General features: G+C 39.2%; 1 protein-coding gene across 1 annotated transcript; it reads right to left on the bottom strand.

Moving 5' to 3' along the window:
* Positions 1-13,523: 13,523 nt before the first annotated feature.
* Positions 13,524-15,651, bottom strand: LOC145054933 (NADPH-dependent aldo-keto reductase, chloroplastic-like). The gene is made up of 7 exons (XM_079003197.1): positions 15,420-15,651; positions 15,028-15,078; positions 14,821-14,897; positions 14,622-14,709; positions 14,256-14,531; positions 13,892-14,143; positions 13,524-13,795 (listed from the first exon to the last, which is right to left on the bottom strand). Exons 1-7 carry the CDS (start codon positions 15,537-15,539, stop codon positions 13,709-13,711), a joined length of 951 nt encoding a protein of 316 aa, XP_078859323.1. The 5' UTR covers positions 15,540-15,651; the 3' UTR covers positions 13,524-13,708.
* Positions 15,652-16,366: the final 715 nt, after the last annotated feature.

The raw sequence follows: 16,366 nt of genomic DNA, 5'->3' as shown, positions 1-16,366 counted from the left end.
TCAGACTGAGTCATCCAAGAAATCACAGAAGGAGGAGGCAGAAAAGCAAGCAGGAAACCAAGAAATACACTCTGACAGCCCTACTCGCCGAGTACCACGTATGGACTCGGCGAGTACATCACAAAATCCCACCACACAGATTCCTGAAAAACTATACCAGCCTCCCATGCCATACCCAGCCCGAGCTAAGAAGGAGAAGTAGGAAGAGGAGTATCAGAAGTTTCTAGATCATATCAAAACTCTTCAAATCAACATTCCCTTCATTGAAGCCGTCATGCAAATGCCCAAGTATGCAAAGTTCCTTAAGGAACTTATCACTAATAGAAGGAAGATGGAAGAAGTGAAGAAGGTAGTACTCAATGAAAACTGCTCAGCTGCTATGCTAAATAAGCTACCAAAGAAGAAAGGTGATCCGGGGAGTTTGACCTTACCTTGCCAATTTGGCAACTTGACCATCATTCATGCCTTAGCCGATTCGGGAGCAAGTGTGAATCTAATGCCATATTCGTTCTTTAAGAAGCTGGATCTCCCGGAACCAAGGCCAATATGCATGGCAATACACTTGGCGAACAAAACAGTCACCTTCCCAAGAGGCATATGCGAAGACATACTAGTCAAGGTGGACAAATTCGTCTTTCCCGCTGATTTTATCAGTATAGACATGGAGGCGGATCCACAAGTGCCAATCATCCTTGGAAGACCCTTCCTCAACACGGCAAGTGCTATAGTAGACATGAGGGACTCAAAGCTCACCTTACGGGTAGGAGAAGATTCAGTCACATTTGGAGTGGACCAAGCCATGAAGTATTCAAGGAACAGTGACGACACGGCATTCTCAATCGATATGTTAGATGAATTATTGGAGGAATGCATAACTGAAGATTCCATCAAGTTCACAGCTGAGGATGAAGAATTTGATCCTGAAAAAGACTTGATGGAAATTGAAAGACTGCTGGAAGAAGCCGACTACGAAGAATTGGTGAAGAACACTGACAGTTCTACTCGCCGAGTAGGACCAATCTACTCGCCGAGTACCTCTGAAGAAAAGGCAGAAGTCGTAAATACAGCCACAAACTCGCCGAGTACCCTACCTGCACTCGGCGAGTCCAACAGTCAAAACCAAAAATCGGAGCTTAAAACTTTACCAGATCATTTGGAGTATGCTTTTCTCGAAGAAGGCAACCAAAAGCCAGTAATTATAGCCTCTGACCTGACCAATTATGAAAAAGAAGAGCTCGTGCAAGTGTTGAAGAAGCGGAAACGGGCCATAGCATGGAGCATCACCGACATCAAGGGAATAAGTCCATCATATTGCTCCCACAAGATCAATCTGGAAGAAGCAGCAAAGCCGATTGTACAGCACCAAAGAAGACTAAACCCGAATATGCAAGAAGTAGTCAAGAAGGAAGTGGTAAAACTCTTAGATGCGGGAATTATATATTCCATTTCCGACAGTCCATGGGTGAGTCCGGTCCAAGTGGTGCCCGAGAAAGGAGGGATGACGGTCATAACCAATGAAAAGAACGAGTTAATTCCGACACGAACGGTAACTGGTTGGAGAGTGTGCATCGATTATCGAAAGCTAAACGATGCCACTCGTAAAGACCATTTTCCCTTACCTTTTATTGATCAAATGCTAGAAAGATTATCGGGCCATAGCTATTATTGCTTTCTAGATGGATTTTCGGGTTATTTTCAAATACCCATTGACCCAATGGACCAAGAAAAGACCACATTCACTTGCCCAGGTAGGACTTTCGCTTATAGACGCATGCCTTTTGGGTTATGCAATGCACCCGCGACTTTTCAAAGGTGTATGACAGCTATATTCCACGATATAGTGGAAAAATTCATGGAAGTTTTTATGGACGATTTTTCCGTTTTTGGATCATCTTTCCATGATTGTCTCACTAATCTTGATTTAATGCTTGCTAGGTGTGAAAAAACCGATTTGGTCCTCAATTGGGAGAAATGTCATTTTATGGTCAAGGAGGGTATAGTGTTGGGCCACAAGATTTCCAAAATGGGAATTGAAGTGGATAGGGCAAAGATAGACACTATTGCCAAATTACCCCCACCAACTAATGTGAAGGGCATTAGGAGTTTTCTAGGACACGCGGGTTTTTACCGGCGTTTCATAAAAGATTTTTCAAAAATAATTAGACCTCTAACACAATTACTACTAAAAGATGCACCATTTGAATTCACTAAAGAGTGTTTAGAGGCATTTGAATTTTTAAAGGAAAAACTAACTAATGCCCCGATCATTATTGTACCAAATTGGAACTTACCTTTTGAGATTATGTGTGATGCTAGTGATTATGCATTAGGAGCTGTCCTTGGTCAAAGGGTTGATAAGCACTTTCAACCCATATATTATGCTAGCAAGACTCTAAACCCGGCCCAAGAAAATTACACCACCACTGAAAAAGAATTACTAGTTGTGGTGTATGCATTTGACAAATTCCGCCCTTATTTAGTTTTATCTAAAACTACTGTTTTTACTGATCACTCGGCTATCAAGTATTTGTTTTCCAAACAGGATGCCAAGCCAAGACTGATACGATGGGTGCTACTTCTTCAAGAATTTGACATAGAGATACGAGACAAGAAGGGAATGGAGAATGTGGCAGCTGACCACTTGTCAAGGCTTGAGAACCCGCAATTGGAAGAAGATAAAGTTGGAGACGACTTCCCGGACGAGTACATCATGGTGACAGTGGGAGAAGAGCCATGGTTCGCGGACATAGCTAATTACTTAGCTACAAAATACATCCCGAAAGATTGTAGCAGTCAACAAAAGAAGAAATTCTTTGCTGAATTAAAATATTACTTTTGGGATGAGCCATACCTCTTTCGAAGCTGTGCGGATGGGATAATACGAAGATGCGTATTCGGAAAGGAAAGCCGAAAAATACTAGAGCATTGTCATAGCGGGCCCGCGGGTGGACATCATGGAGCACATTACACGGCGAAGAAGATCTTTGACATTGGGTTTTATTGGCCCACAATTTTTAAAGATGCAACCCAATTTGTCAAAGAATGTGATGCTTGTCAAAGGGTGGGAAACATTTCATCTCGAAACGAAATGCCACAACATAGTATCCAAGTATGCGAGGTGTTCGATGTGTGGGGAATTGACTTCATGGGACCATTTCCCATGCCCAAAGGAAACAAATACATACTAGTGGCGGTGGATTACATATCCAAATGGGCGGAAGCACAAGCATTACCAACAAATGACGGACGGGTGGTAGTACGGTTTTTAAAGAAACTATTTTCACGATTTGGAGTCCCGAAAGCCCTTATAAGTGACCGAGGCACACATTTTGCCAATGATCAATTGGAAAAGGTGTTAAAGCAATATGGGGTCGCCCATAAGTTTTCCACGTCATATCATCCACAAACTAGTGGACAAACCGAAGTGACAAATCGAGCCTTAAAGCGAATTTTGGAGAAATCGGTGGGGAGCAATCACAAGGAATGGTCGGATAAGCTAGATGATGCACTTTGGGCCTTTCGTACAGCTTTCAAAACACCTATTGGTACCACACCATATAGGTTAGTTTATGGAAAGCAATGTCATTTACCGGTGGAGCTAGAACACAAGGCGTTTTGGGCTTTGAAGAGGTGTAATTTCAACATGGAGGAATTAAAGAGCAACCGGTTAATGCAAATGAATGCTCTTGAAGAACTAAGGAATGATGCATACTCTAGTTCATGGCTATATAAAGAGAAGACCAAGATGTGGCATGACAAAAGGATTAAAGATAAACAAATTCATGAAGGCCAAAAAGTGTTGCTCTTTAACTCAAGACTAAAGCTTTTCTCGGGAAAACTCAAGTCAAGGTGGGATGGGCCTTTTATAGTGAAGACGGTGTTTCCACATGGTGCTATAGAGCTATTATCAAGAGATGGCACGCCTTTCAAGGTCAATGGTCATAGGGTTAAAAAATATGAAGAAGGAGTCCCCCGAAATGAAGCAATGGAAGAGTTGTTGTTGCTGGAAAGGATTGCAACCACGTAGAAGGGGAGGAGTCCAGCTAATGACTCCCTAAAAAGAAGCGCTTCTCGGGAGGCAACCCGAGTTTCAAGTTTGCATTTTCTTTCCTTTTCATTATTTTTATTATTTTTCTTTTCTTCATCTATTTTTGAGGACATAACTGCTTGAGGACAAGCAATGATTAGAGTGTGGGGTGGATGGTTTAAAAAATGAGAAAATACATAAATTTTTCAAAATTGTCAGAAAATTTTTCAAAATGCAAGGTTTACTCGCCGAGTAGGCACGTTTACTCGGCGAGTACCTACCCGAGTAACCCGAAAAAATGCGTAACTGCATATGTACTCGGCGAGTAGGTCCGATCTACTCGGCGAGTAGCCAATTTACACGGGTGAAATATAAGTCTGTAAAAAAAGAGGGTTTTTCACCCATTTCACCTCATACTCGCCGTGCACAGCAATTCCTCGAGTAGCCAGGCGATTTTTGCGATTTCGTCTCAGTTCTCCAATTTTCCACTCGATTTGCATCATTCAACCAAAAAGGTAACATCTTTACACTATAAACTCGTTAAGGGTTCGATCTTTATCGTAGATTTGCCCCAATTTTGCTTGATTTCGAATTTGGGGGTTTCCTCAAATTCTAGGGTTTCGAATTAGCCATGAATCACGTAATATTATGACGAATTTCTTTATGATTTATGGTTAGATAGGCCATTACAACAAACCCCTATGGAAAAATTGGATTATTAGACGCTATACACAGGTCCGAGACAATACAGTCCCGATGTTCATCCTATTCGCCGAGTAGGTCGTGTACTCGGCGAGTAGATGACTATTCAGACCCACTGTCTTTGTTTTTAATTATTGGGTATTGTTGCTGGTGTGTTTTTTGGTGTTTGTATGTAGGAACCATGGCTAGAAGGGGGCAGTCTTCGCGCGGGGGAAGCCAAAGTGATATTCCATGGCTTTCCTTTCAACACATAACTTCCAAGTCATCCCAAACAAGGGCTAGAAACAGGTTGGAGGCCCTCAAGCAAAAGGAAATTCATCTCCCAAACGCGGTTGATTGGGGTTGGCTGGGCAATGTAGGGTTGGAGGAGGAGCTTACACCTTATTTGGTGAAAGAGTGCAGTTTGGGGTACACCACCATCATGTGTGATGGGTGGTTACAATTGTTCAAAATTCAGGAATCCGTGTATGTTGAGTTGTGCTGGGAGTTTTTCGCTACCATCTCATTCCGAGGTGGTAGTGACTACTACAATCCCAACATAATCTCTTTTTCTTTGGGTGGAGAGCTGCGACAATGCAGCATTGCTGAGTTCTCGTGGAGGTTGGGAATCTATGATCAAAGCATGATGTTGACGGAAGATTTTGAAGCATTCTTGGAAAACAGCCACAAAGAACTTCCCGAGGCAGTGGTGGCCTCAACATGGTGGAACACGATCGCCAACCGAGTTTATATTCCTTCCACCGCCCAAGAAGGCCACATCCGCTCACCAATCCACCGCCTTATTCACCGACTTGTTGCCAGCACCATCAACCGGAGGAAGGATTGGGACAAGGTCCCAACCCTTGACATCTTCTATTTATGGAGTATCATTACTCCTGAAGCCTTTGCAACCTCCCGTACTGCATTGCCAAATTCCTTGCCGAAGGGGCGGTCAAGGAGAAAATCAATTCAAAAATCAATGGAGGAATGTTTATCACTCGACTGGCCAAGTCATTTGGGATACTTGATCTGCCGCAAGCTAGGGCACTCACGGTTATCCACCCTCCACCATTCAACACGGCATTATATCGGAGGGCGAGGATAGTCGAGAAGTTTGGTGACTCATTCACCATCCCACATGAAGACGAGCCGACGATTCCGAAGGAGCCGGGGAGGCGGGTCAGACAGCGTAGCGAGCGGGTGCGAGAAGACCCACCGGTTATTCCGGTGGAGGAGGATAATGACGGATGGAACCAATTAGAATACCATCGCTACTTAGATAACATTGGGCAAGGGTGAACTATAATAACCAATCTTTTGAATATCTTTTTCAACAAATGAATATCACCCCAATATCCGGTCCCGGGTATCCATATATTATGAATTGGGATGAGCGGATGAGGAGGAGAGCCGGAGAAGGAGGAAGTGGCACGGGAGGAGCCGATATGGAGGATGAATGATGAAGAATTGTTTTCTTTTATGTTTATGATGTTTTGGTTATGTTTTGGACAAATGTTAAAACACTTGGATGATGTTTGTTTTTGTGGGTTGATTATTAGTGTCACTTTTAGTTGTTTAATTTTTTTCAGGATAGAATATTAGGAGGCATGCTAATTTGAGGGTCAAGAAGGGATTAAGATATTTTCAAGGAAAAAATGGAGTGTTGTCCTTAGGATTGAGTCCGTGAAAGTTGAGAGTAATGGCGTGGGCTATTACTGAAGGAATTAGAAGAGAGGGTCAGTTTGCATTTCCAAACCAGAGTCGAATGGAGCATCAGTTATATTAATTTTTGAAACTGACAGTTCTACTCGTCGAGTGCATAAATTCTACTCGGCGAGTACCTGAGCTATTACACGATATCGTTCTAAGACAAGAGCTACTCGCCGAGTCCACGCTACTACTCGCCGAGTAGGCTGCCAATTTTCGAATTCCAAAACTGCTTTGGGCACTTTCACTGCAACATTTACCCACTTTTTGGGAGGAATTGTCTCTGGAGATATTCTAAAGAAGCTTGTTCCTTAAAATTTTCGAGTTGTCAACCACACGATACGTATGACACCCAAGCCATGGATGAGTTGTTCCCATGGTGAAAGTCAAGAGAAAGAGGAGCTGAAGAAGAGAGTATCAACCTATCGACTGCTACCCCAGGGGAGTTTGTTCCAATTCTCTCTATATTTGCATTCTTGCATAATATGCAATGAGGGCATTGCATAAAATAAGTGTGGGGTAGGGGTTGGTCACATAAATAGAAAACTTAGAATCTTAATTTAGGCTAATTTTAAAAAAAAAAATTTGCATACCAAAAATATTACTTAGGATTTAATTTAGAAAATTTTGGTAGAAGTAAAATTAGGATTCCATGTTAGAGTTGTGTTGATAATTGCATGAAGACCCAAATGTTTAGTTGAGCCTATATACGTTCTAGTGCATTTGTGGCTTCCTTATTCCAGTGAAATCATGGGACAAAAACACGACCCCGCTCGGCCCGAGGGATGTAATATGTTTAGCAGCCTAAACCTGAAATGTATCCAGGAAAATTGTTATCGTTAGCCAATAAAGGTTGAGATTGAGCACCCTTGCTTAAGCATGTAGGGTTTTGAGTGAAAAAAAAAATTGAGTTACATGTTAAAAAAAAGAGAGAGAATTACAAGAAAAGTTGAAGAATTTTTGGAGCATCAAAGTTAAAGTATGAAGTTCAAAGATCAAAAATTCCAAGAAATTCAAAAAGTTGAAGATACCAAAAATCAAACAATAAAGGTGGTGAATTCAAAGAGATCAAAGATCAAATTACCAAAGGAAGTGAAGAATTCCAAAAGAGCTCCATAGTGGTATCAAAAAGTTGTAATTCTAGATTATGTATGCTTGGGTTGCTCAATTAAAAATACCTTGAGGGTAAGAGGTTTTATGCGGATGGATTCGGAGGGTTGCATAAAATCAGCATAGTTCGGGATGAGTGGGCAAGTGTTTATGAGGATTGTGAGTATTTGGAGTATGGGAGGTCCTTAGGAAAAATTTTAGACACAAATGCATGCGTTGCGGTCTCGGCATAATGGTTGGGTTAGATTGGAGTTGTCATATGTGATTCTAATATGTTTAAAATTTAGTTTTGCTTGGGGGCAAGCAAAAGTCAAGTGTGGGGTATTTTGATATGTGCATAATTAGTTAATTATTTAGTATACATTTTTATTCATTTTTAACTAATTATGTGAATAATATGAACAAAAGGTACTTAATATTGTTTAAATTTTGTTTTCAGTTCAAAAGACATGCTTGGGAGTAAAAGGGAGCAAGGGAAAGCAATTGAAGACCAAAGAATGAAGATTAAGGAACAAAAGACCATCTACTCGGCGAGTACACGAGTATACTCGGCGAGTCCAGCTGAATATTCCAGAAGATAGACACGACTCCTGATCTAAGATGGATAACAACGAGTCTACTCGGCGAGTTGGGTCTGCTACTCGCCGAGTACCCCCTGTTTTGAGATATCTATAAAAATCAAACCATTATCTGATGGGACGACACTTTTGGCGATTTTTGAAGATCCTTCTGCGATTGAGAGCACTGGAAGACGCTGAGGAATTCTAATCTCCAACCCTTTGAAGAATTGAAGCAACTAGGTTAATCATTCCACTTAGCTTTAGGATTTGAGTATGTCTAATCTAGTTGAACTTGTTTCTGTGTGTGATTTTACTGCAACTATGAACTAATTTCATTTTTGTTTCTGTTTGGGGAATACCAAGGAACTCCTATGGTTTAATTCTTAGTTTTTGATTAATTGTTTATTGGTGATCTATTAAATTAAGTTTGTTAAAGACCCTTATGCATTAATCACGATTATTTTCTGTTAATTGGAAGACAATTAAGCTGCGTGAACATCTCTTAGTTGTTAACCTCATATGTCTATGTGAACACTAATTCATATGCTTAGGAATAATGATTATGAAACTAAGATTAATAAGACAATAATTAGATTAATGTGTGAGCTTGTTTGAGAAACCATCAAACAAGAGGTTAATTGATTTACTAAATTGATTCACCACTACAAATCTTATTTAATCCAAATCATTAATCTAGGGAATTAATTAGTTTAAACATTTGATCACCGCTTAAATTAGTTAATTGTCTAAGGGTTAGGAGTAATGGACATGAACCTAACCACTTTAATTGGTAGCCAATAACAATTAATCTATCATAAATACAAATAACCATAGGAGTGAATTGGTTGAACCTAAATAGAAACATCTTTATCAAATTTGTGAATTAGTTGTTTGCTTTAGTCATTTAGTTAATTAAGTGTTGCTTAAGTTTCTAGTCTTGTAAAACTAGAAGAAAAACCTTTTACTTTCATTAATTGTTTTAGTTAAAATTAGTTATTAGTTTAATTTTCCGTTCCCTGAGTTCGACACCTTACTTACTAAACTATACCACTAAAAGACAGGTTCACTGCCTTTGTGTGCTAAATATATCAATAAAAGTAGGGATAAAACAAGTGCATTTTACACACATCATCCCTCTAATGGGGGGATGATGTCACAACTAGCAATTTAGGGTTTAAGATGCGAAGCTTGTTCACAACAAATTCCTCTATGTAACCTTGTTGCATCTTATTAATAAAATTCATACTACAATGTTATTCGAATTCATACGTGCATACATTGTGATTCAACATGAAATAGCCTCATACAAGCCCAAAAATTCGATCCAATAGCTAAGCCCAATCAACTTTGGGCCTTGGTCCAAGAATTCTCGGCCCAACACCCTATTGGGCCAAAAACTCTTTCCTTGGGCCCTATTGGGCCGAAAATTTCTCCTTGGGCCCTATTGGGCCGAAAGCTTTTCTTTGGGCCTTATTGGACCTAAAATCCTTTCTTTGGGCCTTATTGGGCCTAAAACTTCTTATGGGCCTTCCATTGGGCCAAAAACCCTTCTATTGGATCAAATAACACCCAAAGATCCATACACACATCAAAAACCGCAAACACATTAGGGAATTAGGGTGTTTTCGGCCACACTTAAAACCGAAAACCCTTTAGAGGCCTTAAGGCCGCAAACCCCCTTAGTTTCGACTAAGGCTTGAATAAAACAAAAAAAAAAAGAGAAAAAGAAATGAGAAAACCCTTGCCACCTCACTTTTACCGCTTAAATAACAAGGCAATTAACCTACATACTTCCAAGCAACTATCATCTCAAGCCTCTAATCAACAAAGTCAACACCCCCACTCCCTCTCTCTTATTCTCGGCCGAAATACCCCACCATACACACAACACCCATTTGCAATTCATCCCACTCCAAACTCTCTTAAATGCTCTCATTTTTCCCTCAAAATTTTCGAGACCATCTTCAAGGAAGGAGTTCACTTCAAGGAAAAATCTTAGTCATTTGGTAAGAACTTCATGTAGCCTTGTAATTCTAAACATTTTTATGATACCAACTTCTTATTTACACACTTTTGTTGTGTGTTAAGTTCTTAGAAACACCTAAAATTTCGAGAATACCTTCAAGAGGTGCAAGACTAGGCTCGAAATCTCTTCATTTTCCTCTCTTCTACCACACGAAATCTTCAAGGTGAGCTTCATACCCCCCACTATCTTCGTATTTTTCATACTTTTTTTTTGCGGGGGGGGGGGGGGGTGGGGGGGGATACAAGTCAAGTTTTGTTTAATCGTTAGATAATTGCATGGACCTATGTGTAATGTATTTAACCTTTGGGTAATTGCATGAACATTGATTTTATCTTATGCATCTTCATAAAAACCATGAAAAATCTGTTTGTTAACATATATGTTGCATGAAAACTTGTGGATGTGGGTTGCACACTCAAAACTGGTGAAAAAATGAGTGTTGTGCTCAAACATGCTTAACTTTTGGACATATACATTTTTAACACGAATACTTACACAAATATTTGCATATAATAAATTTCATGGTCATATTTGTATTTTGTGAAAATCGTGACTTGCTAGGGTCACAACAAATTAGAATATTTTGTGTTACAAAACTCTCAAAATAATATTTGGTGTATTAAACAAACTACAAAACTTGATATTTTGCTAATATTAATTTTATTGGAAAAATATTCTTAACTAAGTTGTCACTATTTTGTTGGATGGCTTAAAAACTTGAGAACTTATGTTATACGATATGTTCACTAATGATTACTTATAAAAAGTATTATAAATAATTTAACCAAAATGGTATACAAAACAGAATTCGTGACAGAAAGTTTTGTGTGTCAAGATCTGTCTATCATAAAGCTGTTAAAGCATAAGTAATAAGTTGTATGTCATAAAGCTGTAAAACACGTGTCATAAAAATTCAGTCATAAATTTACACTAGTAATGTCGATTTCATTATTCAATAATGGGAGTCAAAGTACTCGTAAATCTGTTAAGGCTCTTGTGAGACTTTCCTTCACCGTACCTACCTAGCGTACACCGTAAGTCCTGTACGGAGCCTCCTGGAGGGATAGCGAGGTAATTGTGTATAGATCTATACGGGGTTGACACCCACACACATGAGTTGTTCGCTACAGCTAGACTGGGCCGGTCTAGGGTGACAAACATCTTACCGAAACCGACGCCTAAAGAACGTCATGACAGGCATATCAGTCACATCAAGCATGGTTGTAACGACTCACATAGGGATTAACAACGTTATTTTGGATTTACAAAAAGTATACACTTCACTGGTTTTATAAATTACAAAACTACGCTTCATTTTTCAGTGCACTATTACCACCACTCCAGTCTTAGAGTTAAGACTACAATTTTTCATACAACTGAAAATATTCACAGTTCTAGAACGAGACTTACAAACCATTTTTCACAAGAAAATATCGGATTTTCTGGAGCCTTACAAATTATTACAAACAAAGATGTTCCAAACCTTTTCTTCCAAAAATGCTTATGAACTCACCAACATTTAATGTTTACGATTTTCAAGTGACTTGTATTCTCAGGGAATCGAATTCGCGACTTTTTGAATTCACTCACTGTATGTCATTTTTGTGTAATTTGATGAACAAATACAATTTGTAAACAATGTGTGATGGTATCTTTTAATGTATGTTGTTTGGTTGCTAAGTTTCATTCATATTCAATTGTTGTGATACTAGATAATCACGTCATCCGCCCCCGAACGTTTCCGCTGTCCTGGTTCGGGGGTGTGACAGATTGGTATCAGAGCATTGTTTATAGTGAACTAGTATATCTAACCATACAAGATATACAATTATAAATGCAATGGGACTAAAACACTCTGACTAAAAGTATACTTTAAAAATATAAGTATTTTATAAAAGTGTACAAACATACATGTATATTAGAAAACAATAACAAGAGTTGGACATCGCGACTAAACTTAGACAGTTATGTAATCATATCTAGGGTAAATATAGTCTGATCAACTATATTTATTTGAGATACGACCAACATGTGTCTAGGAGTGGTCAAGGTGGATAACAAATCTAAAACTTATCAGCTGTAAATCAAGAGGGTCTAAGAACAAAACTAAAAGACATAAAATACTATAGGGGTATTTTAACATTCTATCTATTTTCTCATACTTATATATTCTCGTGCAGACACTATGGCGGGCTTCCAACACCTGGAGACCCATACTTCCCCAATCACGAAAACGGGGGATGGATTGAAGAGGATCCCAACGAGGATCCGGAAGAGATCGAAAAGGAAGAGATAGACGAGGAGATTAACGATGAGGAAGAAGAGAACGATGATTCGGACGCCGAGTCCGAAGTCATCGACCCTCCCTACATGGCGAGGGTACCAGCGCATTGTTTGGGCCCCAATGGCCCTATGCCCCTTTGGGCCTACGACCTGGAGTGATCGAGCCGACACTAAGGACAACGTCCACCGTTCAGGATGGAGCAGGGGTTCTACGATCTTCACCACGGAAGGCCCACGGACCAAGCCCTTCCTGTCATGGTCAGGAGGATTACCGATATCGGGGACTAGGTGCAGACAATAGCCCATCGAGTCATGGAGATGAGGGTTGCTCTGGAGGTCACTACCGCACATCCTCAGGAGCTCCAGAGAGACCACTATCTGAGGGAGCAGCTCATCGAGGATCTTACCACTGCCCGAGCAGAGGTAAGGGAGTACCGGGAGCGACATGCTGCTTTGGAGGAGAGGGTACTGATTGTCGAGTGCCGACTAGCCGGGCTCCAAGGCGCTTCTACCTCATCACCTGCACCACCAGGGATCACTCGTCGTGAGTAGGACTTATCCAACTCACCGCTTGTTGTAGATTTGGTTATAGGTATGCGTTGGTGCTACCCCTTTTCAGTTCTCTATGTATGTAGGATCGACCCTACATTTAAGTGAGTACACTACTCGCAGGGTCGTTACGTTGTCTGATTTGAACTATTGATGTACTGTAGACGTTTTTAAAAGGTCAATTTCCATGCATTATGTACTAAGCGTTATCATTAATGAAACGATTATGTATTTTAATTGTGGTGTTGTTAACTGCTATGTTCTCTCTTTTCATTTTTATTTGATATAAACGATTATGGTGGCGATAGTGATGAGTGATGGAAGTGGTGGTGGGTGGTGGGTTAAATGTTAATTTTCATAAAATTGTTGAGAATAAGAATGAGTAAGAATACATTAGAATGAAAAGAAAAAAAAAAGTGAAAGAGCAAATCTATTTCTTTCAACATCAATGTAAGATATAGGTGGAGTCCAGTATTGTCTTTCCAAAAGAACCCTTTAGTAGAGAAAGAGGAAACTTCAACACATATAAACACATAAGCGAACACATAAGCGAGCGTGACGACGTGGGATACACTAACAATCACCACCGGAATAGGAATGTATAGATAGAAGAAAATTAACAATCAAACATAACATCCATCCCACAATGCACAACAGTAGTGTTTAAGATTTCACTCGTCACATTAAGAAAGGTTAAGGAAAATCTTAAAAGGTAAAGAGTAAAGTAGAATAGCATGGAAAGCAAAATCCTACACCAGGCAGCATTCATATTTCACCATCCCATAGTTCCTCGACTGTCTTGTAGTGACCATGAGTCTCATCCACAAAATAAGTACCTAGCAGAAGCCTAGCCTGCAAAAACAACAACGCAAGTTCACGAGACCCCATTTGTTATGCAGTACAGGACAAGAAATAACAGGTTGTACTGCTTTTGGCACGCATCCATACCTGCTCGATATCAGAAGAGATCTTCGTGAACAAATCATCAGGAATTGACCAGTCAAAAACATCAAAATTTTCTTTGATCCGGGATTCACTTGTACTTTTGGGAAGTATGCTATGACCCATCTGTAGACCCCACCGTAGAGCAACCTGAGCAGGTGTCTTGTGTAATTTTTCTGCTACTGAAATAAGAATCGGTTGTTTGAGTACATCACTTTTAATGAACGAGGTCCCCGGAGAACCAAGTGGCGAATATCCCTGCAAAAAGTATACAAAATCATATCGTATGCCAATTATTAAAATATACTACTTTTTTGGTTATTTTTTGAAAATCAATGTTTTTGTTTATTATGGCAATGTGTTAACTCACAGATAAGTGAATGCCTTTGGATTTGCAAAAGTCTCTTAGTTTTGTTTGCTTCCATGAAGGATGACATTCCACCTGGTTGACAGCAGGTGGAACACGTGCAACATCCAACAAATCACCCAATTTCTTGGTGGAAAAATTGCTAACACCAATTGCTTTCGCCTTCCCAGAGTCATAAAGTTTCTCCATTGCTTTCCATGTGTTTGGAATATCTACTGGAGCAAGATTCTCAGGCTTAAACCCAACAGATCCCTTCTTCAGCCTAACAGGCCAATGTATCTTCAAGATAACAATAAAAAAAAATCTTTCATTGGTCAAATCAATCGTATATACAAAAATATACAAATTTTTTATGTAATGCATACATACAAGGTATAAGTCGATATAGTCAAGCTGCAAATCATTCAGTGTTCTGTCTAATGCCACTGGTACATCTTCTGGTGCATGATCAGAACACCTGCAAATCATTATAGCTTGTTAACTGAAACTTGGAAGGATCTGTGTGTGTGTGTGTGTGGAAACATGTTATGATATGAGAAGAATCTAGATTCCATGGAATGTGGCAAACCAGAGCTTAGAGGTGATCCACAAATCTTCTCGTTTCACCACATCATCTTGAAAGAGCTTTTTCAAAACTAAACCAATCTGAAATAAATAAATTTACATGAAACCAATCTGCAAGAAATAAAATTTAACAATCTATACAATGACATTTTATAGAATTAGCAACCAGAGAACAAGAAAATCCAATAAACAAAAGTAAGTAATTGCGTACCTCCCTTTCGTTGCGATAAATTTGAGCACAATCAATGTGACGATACCCCATCTACATGCATATGAAACATTATATATCAAATACATTTCATAAGAAATGACTTCATAAAACACGGAAATGTGTGCATCATGTCGCCAATTTTAGGTATCGATTGCTAATTGGTAGATAGATAAATTTGAATTTGAATATCCGAAGTCGAAACCCTTACTGACCCTGGTTAACTTTATTAAATTGTGCTAAATGTATTTGTTGTAATGACGTAAAGGGGCGACAAACACATGTTAGAACACAAAACATGAATAGAATATACGATCATTACTGAAAGTGATTTTTGTCATTACAGGATACGAATCGACAGAGAGTAAGAACAGCTATGAGGGAGGGAGGGTAACCTTAATAGCAGCAGTAACAGCATCACCAACAAGACCAGGCTCCGATTGCCATGTGCCGAGACCTACAGAAGGAATCTTGGTTTTGTTAAACAGTTCAAAGAATTGAATGGCATTCGACATTTTCTTGCGATTGAACAAATGTTGAGAATAGGGTTGTATTTTTTTTGTAGGAGTGAGGAAGAAGAGAAGACTATAGATTAACAGCACTCTTAATTTTAGGCTCTTTTATGGCCGGATGCCGTTTTTTAAAGCTCCAATATTTCCATATTTCCAGTTAGATGTTTGGATTTTTGACTTTGGACCCATCATTTTGGTCCCATTCTTTAAAGAATTCAAGTTTTAAATGTTTTTCTTTTCTAAAACGGACAGCATATTTTTATGAAAATAAAGAAGCCAGCAGACAACTGGCAAAAGTGATCCAAGGGAAAGAAAGGGGACAATTTGACACTAAAAATGAAAACACCAAAAATTCCATCTCTTTGAGAATATAACCCAAGCCCAATTTCAAACGCATTGTAGAGAATTGCGGTCGACATATTCAAGGCCTTCTTCTCCATTACATAAACCTCGTCCCTGAAAAAGAAAATAATCAAGATAAAACCTAAAAAACAAATTGTTTTCAGACATGGAAACCTGCAAATGTCGATGTTCTGTTTCATATGTCAATTTTGTTTTATTCAACTTTATCAATCTTAAAGGCCGGAATTGGATGAGGAAACCTCATGGATCTTGAGGAAACAAATACGGATTCTCTCTTCTGGTTCGTGAAGTAAACACATATACTAATACATATAGATCATCTCTTTTGGTTCTAGCTCATTTTAAGCCTACTTTAGAAGAAGAAATTCAAGTGAATTCGACTTGTTATGTACTTATGTTTAGGGTCGATTGGTTTTGGTATTAAATCACTTTAATTGATTGATATGAAAGGAAAGAAAATTGAATTT

The sequence above is a fragment of the Lactuca serriola genome, chromosome 5, assembly GCF_051521515.1.
Source record: "Lactuca serriola cultivar US96UC23 chromosome 5, Lser_US96UC23_V15, whole genome shotgun sequence".
Lineage (NCBI taxonomy): Eukaryota > Viridiplantae > Streptophyta > Magnoliopsida > Asterales > Asteraceae > Lactuca > Lactuca serriola.
Note: the sequence above shows the minus strand (reverse complement) of the source record. Positions and strands in the feature narration are given on the sequence as shown.

Coding starts and splice junctions, on each gene's coding strand:
- LOC145054933 (XM_079003197.1), bottom strand. CDS start 15,539: ATGTCGAATGCCATTCAATTCTTTGAACTGTTTAACAAAACCAAGATT. Junction 14,532..14,621: donor ACTATATCGACTTATACCTT/GTATGTATGCAT, acceptor GTTATCTTGAAG/ATACATTGGCCTGTTAGGCT. Junction 14,144..14,255: donor CCAAAGGCATTCACTTATCT/GTGAGTTAACAC, acceptor TACTTTTTGCAG/GGATATTCGCCACTTGGTTC.